The 6,557-nt window shown below is 55.0% G+C and overlaps 2 protein-coding genes across 2 annotated transcripts in view; one reads left to right on the top strand and one right to left on the bottom strand.

The window, feature by feature from the left end:
* Window positions 1-76: 76 nt before the first annotated feature.
* On the top strand, window positions 77-3,746 carry ETH_00023685 (poly(A) polymerase, putative; the record flags this gene model as incomplete). Its single annotated transcript, XM_013377240.1, has 6 exons — window positions 77-1,015; window positions 1,649-1,951; window positions 2,519-2,680; window positions 2,938-3,036; window positions 3,232-3,261; window positions 3,396-3,746. 6 exons carry the CDS (start codon window positions 77-79, stop codon window positions 3,744-3,746), a joined length of 1,884 nt encoding a protein of 627 aa, XP_013232694.1.
* Window positions 3,747-4,740: 994 nt separating this feature from the next.
* ETH_00023690 (uncharacterized protein) overlaps window positions 4,741-6,557 on the bottom strand; it is a gene marked incomplete at both ends in the record, with an annotated part of 14,282 nt that continues 12,465 nt past the window's right edge. The window contains 3 exons of the mRNA XM_013377241.1: window positions 4,741-4,827; window positions 5,188-5,289; window positions 5,592-6,171. Coding sequence (XP_013232695.1) covers window positions 4,741-4,827; window positions 5,188-5,289; window positions 5,592-6,171 — 769 coding nt within the window. The remainder of the gene's footprint in view (window positions 4,828-5,187; window positions 5,290-5,591; window positions 6,172-6,557) is intronic.

Below are 6,557 nucleotides of genomic sequence, written 5' to 3' on the forward strand. Positions count from 1 at the left end.
CGCCGCAGCCCCCCCCCCCGCAGCAGCAGCAGGGGGCCCCGCGCCCCCGCTGTGCGCGTCGCTGGAGGCGTACGTGATGGGCTGCGAGCCGCGGGTGACGCAGGCGAGCCCGTACCCGTTCGGACTGACGCGGCCGCTGTCGCTGCGGGGCCCGCTGGCGGCGGACCTGCACCAGAGCGTGGAGCTGGTGCGGCTGCTGCGGGCGAAGGGGGCCTACGAAACCGCAGCGGGGGCGCTGCTGAAAGAAAGGGTGCTGGCGGCCCTGAACGCGCTGGTTGCGGAGTGGATCTTCGAGAGCGGACTGGCGCAGGGACTGGAGCCGGAGGAGGCGCGGGCGGCGGGCGGGAAGATCTTCACGTTCGGGTCGTACCGGTTGGGTGTATGTACACCCGGGAGCGACGTGGACGCGCTGTGCGTATGTCCGCGCCACGTTTCCCGCGAGGCGTTCTTCACAGTGTTCGCCTCCAAGCTGTCGCAAGACCCGCGCGCGAGCCAAATAACTCCCATTCCCGAGGCCTACACGCCCGTGCTGAAGTTCAACTTCCTCTCCACCTCCATCGACCTGCTCTTCGCCCGGCTGCCGCTCAAGGCCGTGCCCCAGAGCTGGGTGGGGCTGCATGCAGACCGCCTGCTGCTGCATGCGGACGAGCGCACGGCCCGCAGCCTCAACGGCAGCAGAGTCGCGGACCAAATTCTCCAGCTCGTTCCCAACACCAAGGCCTTCAAAACGGCGCTGCGCTTCGTGCGCCTCTGGGCCGCTGCGCGGGGCGTCTACAGCAACGTTTGCGGCTACTTGGGGGGCATTAGTTGGGCCATTTTGACGGCGCGGTGCTGCCAGCTCTTCCCCAACTTGCCCCCCAGCCAGCTCGTGCAGAAGTTCTTCAAACTCTTCACCCAGTGGACTTGGAACAAAAGTCCCGTCTGCCTCTGCAAGATCACCGAGTACAGCCACCACGAGAAGGGCCTCGAGGGGCTCGCCGCCTTCAAGGTCTGGAACCCCCACATTTACCCCCAGGTCCGCAAACCCTAAACCCTAAACCCTACACCCTAAACCGACCCCCGCCCGCTTGACCTGCGCGCCTTTCCGGATTCCCGTCGCGAATAACCGCCTAGCCGCCCTTCAACTCTCGAACCCTCCGCATGAACTAACACTCTAAACCCTAAACCCTATACCCTATACCCTACACCCTATACCCTAAACCCTAGGAGAGGTGAAAGCAGCGGCTGGTTTGAGGTATTCGTGGAGTTTGGGGGTTCTGTAGTTACAAAGGCTTTGGGGGGTTGGGGCTTTTAAAGTTTAAGGGCTTAGCAAGTAGGTGGTGTTGTAAACCCTAAACCCTAGATGCTGTTGGCAAGTAAACCCTAAACCCTAAGGGGGTGGAAGCAGGAGTTAGTTTGAGGTATTTGTCAAGTTAGAGAATGCTTGAATTACAGTCTGGTGAAGAGAGAACACAAATGAACCCTAAACCCTAAATCCTAAACCCTAAACCCTTTCAGTGAACCCTAGCGCTAGGGTTTTGGGATGGACGTGCTACTTAACGCTTCGAATTTGGTGTTGCACAAAGCTTAGGGTTCAGCGTTTAGCGTTTAGGGTTTAGCACTTAGGGGTTAGGGTTAAGGGTTTAGGGTTTAGGGTTTAGGTGCGCAGGACCGGCACCATTTGCTGAAGATCATAACCCCTGCGTTTCCGGCAATGAACTCAACTCATAATGTTTCGCACTCGACGAAGAGGGTAATAGCTGAGGAGCTGGAAGCAGCAGCAAAGCAGTTTGCTGCTTGGGACGAAGCAGCAGCAGCAGCAGCAGCAGCGCCTGCTGCTGCAGCAGCAACTGCAGCAGCACCTTCGCTCCAGTCCTGGCGGGAATTGCTGCTGCGCGTCTTGGCCCCCATCGATTACCTTTCCCTTTTCTCCCACTTTCTGCAGCTGCAAATCTTAGCAAAGTCAGAGGCGGTACGCTGCTGCTGCTGCTGCTGCTGCTGCTGTTGTTGCTGCTGCTGCTATTGTTGCTGCTGCTGGTGGTCGTGCATGTGCTGGTGCTTTTGCTGCTGCTGCTGCTTTTGCTGATGCGGATGCTCTCGCTGCTGGTGCTGGTCTTGGTCCCGATGATGCTGCTAATCTTGCTGCTGCTGCTGCTTCTGCTGCTGGCCTTGCTCTTGCTGCTGCTGCTGCTGCTTGTTGGGCTTGTGCCGCTGCTGGCGCTGTCGTTTCTGCTGCTCCTACCCTCGCTGTTCCTGCTGCTGCCGCTCTTGCTGTTGCTCCTGCCGTTGCTGCCGCTTCTGAAGCTGCTGCTGCTGCTACTGTTGCTGCTGCTTCTAAAGCTGCTGCTGCTGCTGCTACAGCTGGCTTAGATTGCAAGAAATTTGATTTGAAATTTTATTTCAGATTTATTTATTCTCATCCACCGCCGTGTCGGCAGCTGCCATGTGGGCAAACGGAGCAGCAGAAATAAACAAAAGATAAATAAATAAAAATAAATAAAAATAAATAAATAAATAGTGTGTGGCCCCTGAGCTGTAGGTACACCGCAAGTGGCAGGGCTGGGTGGAGTCGAAAGTGCGGCATTTGGTGAAGGCCCTCGAGCGGCTGTCTTTCAGCAGCAGCAGCAGCAGCAGCAGCAGCAGCAGCAGCAGCAGCCTCAACATGCTTATCAGGCCTCTCCCCAACGTCTTCCCCTTTCAGGTACCCGCACCGTCCCCTTCGGTTTAGGGTTTGGGGTTCAGGGTTTAGGGTTTAGGGTTTCGTAGGTCGGGTTTTGTGTCGAGGGTTTAGGGTTTGGAGTTCGGACTTTGTGTCGAGTGTTTAGGGTTTACGGTTTAGGGTTTGGGGATTCGGGTTTTGTGTTGAGGGTCTAGGGTTTAGGGTAAAGGGTTAAGGGTTTGGGGGCTCGGGTTCTGTGTTGAGGGTTTAGGGTTTAGGGTTTAGGGTTTGTGGTTCAGGACCCGGAATGGCCCGAAAGCTCTTCAATGCTTATTGCTCTCAAATTCGCGAGCCCAAAGGCGGGCGAGGCCGTCTGTGATCTCAGGCCGGCAATTGCGGTGAGGGTTTAGGGTTTAGGGTTCAGAGTCAGGGTTTAGGTGTAGGGTTTAGAGTTAAGGTTTAGGGTTAAGGGCTCAGTTTGTAGAGATTGGGGTGCGGGGTTTTGGTGTTTGCTTGGTTGTTCGTAGTTCAGGGTTAGGGTTTACATCTTGGGGTTAGGGTTTAGGGTTTAGGGCTTGGTGGTTTGTGCGCAGGAATTCGTGGAGCTGATAAATGGCTGGCCGGTAGGTCCGAGGGTTTAGGGTTTAGGGTTTAGTGCTTTCCCGCCCGTTTTTCTCCCCCTTTTTTCCCAAACCGCTCCTCCCGCCCCCCATCGCTGCTGCTGCTGCTGCTGCTGCTGCTGCTGCTGCTGCTGCAGGAGCGGGCGAAGCTGGCGGGGTCAATTCAGCTGCGGGTGCGGCATATTAGGAAGTCTGCGTTGGGGCCCGAAATACAGCAGGCGCTGCAGGAGCCTGTGAGCAAGCACCGGCGTTTGGAGCAGCAGCTGGCAGCAGCAGCAGCAGCAGCGCCAGCAGCAGCAGGAGCAGCAGCAGCGGCGGCCGAGGCCGCGGACGTGCTGCCGTTGGACACCCCAGTCAGCGACGCCCTCACCCCACAACTGCAGCAGCAGCAGCAGCAGCAGCAGCCGCAGAGCGCCAAGAGGAAGGCTGCTGAGCTGGACAACCATGCAGCAGTAGCAGCAGCAGCACAAAGGCAGAAGCAGTTCTAGTCCTTTGCTTCGCTTGCTGCTGCTGCTGCCGCTGCTGCCGCAGCAGCTGCTGGTGCTGCAATTCGTGCAGCATCAAGAAGCAATGCGCCCGCGCCCCAGAAACCCTTTCAGCAGCAGCAGCAGCAGCAGCAGCGGCAGCAGCAGGTCGTTTTATGAGGAGGCTGTGGTCGCCTTCGTTTTAACATTTTTTGTCTTATGGAGTATATACCGAATAGTAGCTCCTGCTGCTGCTGCTGCAATGGCTGCTGCTGCGTTAGCTCTTAACTGCTGTAGTTGCTGCTGCTGCTGCTGCTGCTGCTGCTGCCGCTCAGCAACAGATGGTAGCCTGGCTGACGCGCGCGTGTGGCAGCAGCAGCAACACACGGAGTAGCAGCAGCAAAGACAATAGGAGCAGCAGCAGCAGCAGCAGCAGGTGCTTCATACACAACTCATTTTAACTGCCTATACACCTCAATTTAAACCCCGAATTGGTGGTTTAAAGGAAGGAGACACAGACACGTGGACACTGCTGCTGCTGCTCTTGCTGCTGCTGCTCTCTTGCTGCTGCTGCTCTTGCTGCTGCTTCTCTTGCTACTGCTGCTCTTGCTGCCGCTGCCGCGGGGTACACAGCTGCAACTGCTGCATCGTGCGCAGTGGCAAACGCTGCAGCAGCAGCAGTTGCTGCTGCTGCTGTTGGCACAAAGGTCTGCTGCTGTTGCTATTGCTGCTGCTACTGCCTGTGTTGCTGCAGCAGCAGCAGCTCTGCGCTGCTGCTGCTGCTGACCACGATCCTTTTCAGTTTTCTTCAGTGGGCCTCAAATCGCATCTTTCGCGTTTGCACATAAACGCCAAAACCTAAATCCTAAAAGAGAGTATAGATGCAGATTTAAGTCCAATAACAAATAAGGAACGGACTGAAAGCGAGTTTACGAAAAGAGAGTTCAGAGTAGAGCTGCTGCTGCGAGCTGTCTATTCACCCCACAAAACCCTAACCCTAAACCCTAAACCCTAAACCCTAGCTCGTATACCATCTGATGAAAATCATCAAGAAGAAAATAACAGTGCCCAGAGATATGCCGCTGCCGCGCTCCAGCTCTTCCTCCTGCAGGCACGCAAACCCTAAACCCTTGAACCCTAAACCCTTGAATCCCTAAACCCTAAACCCCTGAATCCCCCTCGCTGCTGCGCCCATTTTGTTCAACGCCAAGCCCTAAACCCTAAACCCTCGGCCAACGCATGCGAGGTCGACTCCTCGCGCTGCTGCGGCCACTCTAAACCCTCAATCCCAAACCCTAAACCTTAAACCCTAGCGCCAAAAACCCTCGCGCTGCTGCGCCCCCAGGTTTATTTCCCCTTCCCGAGCTGCGTCTTTACCATCCATTTATTTCATTTTTAATTATTATTTATAATTGATTAATTAATTATTTTATTTGTTTGTTTATTTATTTAATTTATTTCTTACATATCTGTCCAGCAGCTTCACAAACTCCTTGCGTTTTTCGTCGAAGCCAAAAGTGGTGCAGTCAGCGCGAGTCAACAAACCGTCAAGTACCAAACCCTCGGGCTGAAGCAAAACCCTAAACCCTAAACCCTAAACCCTAAGCCCTTAACCCTAGACGCCCGACCTGGCAGCTGAACCACGCGCCCCCCTCCCACGCCCTAAACCCTAAACCCTCAACCCTAAACCCTAAACCCTACACCCTCTTCACCTCCCATTGCCAAGCCCTAAACCCTAAACCCCAAACCCTACGCCGTAGACCCTGTTGGCCCCCATTCTCCGCCCTAAACCCCGGACCCTGAACCCACAGCCCTAAGCCTAAACCCTGAACCCCAAACCCTAAACCCTAAACCCTAGACGCTGCTTACCCAGGTCCTCTTTTCACGTTCCATAACTGCTGCCCAGAGGTCGGGGGTTTCTTCTCCGTTTTCAGGATGAGGGTTTAGCCTCCAGGGTTTGGCGAATTCGACAACTTCTACAAACCCTAAATCAGTGAGTTTGGCTCTTCTCTCTTGTTCTATTGTCTTCGTTGGCACTGAGGGTTTGAAAGGAATGGACTGCAGCACAGCAGCAACTTCTGCTTCTTCTGCTGCTCGCTGCCGCAGCAGCTGCTGCCGCCGCCGCCTTGCATTTAGCCGCAGCATCAGCCGCTCAGCAGGGTCTGCTGCTGCTGCTGCTGCTGCTGCTTCTGGGGGCGACTCTGCTGCAGCTGCTGCAGCTGCTGCAGAGGCTGCTGCGGTGGCGTCGGGGGAGCTCCCGGACTGTCCCTCCGCTGCAGCAGCAGCAGCTGCTGCTGCTGCAGCAGCAGCAGCAGCAGCAGGAGAACCAGAAGCAGCAGCAGCAGCAGCTTCAGCAGCTAGCTGTTTCGGCCTCGCCCAGCGCGTCTTCGTAGGCAAAGTGCCGCTGCGCAGCAGCACGTTTTCTGCAGTCTCTAGAAACGCCTCCAGCCTAATAAATAAATAATACATAAATTAATTAATAAATTAATAAATAAATAAATAAAAATAAATAAATTAATAATATTTAAAAATAAAATAAAAGTAAAGAATGGGGCTGCAGGCGAGAGGAGAAAAAGATAAAGCGGCGTTCGAAGCAGCAGCAGACAGTTCTTCCTAGAGCCAAAAGCCCTAAACCCTAAACCCTAAACCCTCAAAGACCTGTAAAACCTGAGCCCTGGGGCTGCTAAACCCTAAACCCTAGACAAACTGAACCCTAAAAGTTTTAAGCCTACAAAATTCCGAACCCCACAATTCTAAAGCCAAGCACTAAACCCTAGAAAGCCAGCTTGAACACCCCACGCAGCCCTAAACCCTAAACCCTAAACCCTAAACCCT

Source organism: Eimeria tenella, genomic scaffold, assembly GCF_000499545.2.
Source record: "Eimeria tenella Houghton genomic scaffold, Eth_scaff49, whole genome shotgun sequence".
NCBI classification, from domain to species: Eukaryota; Apicomplexa; class Conoidasida; order Eucoccidiorida; family Eimeriidae; genus Eimeria; species Eimeria tenella.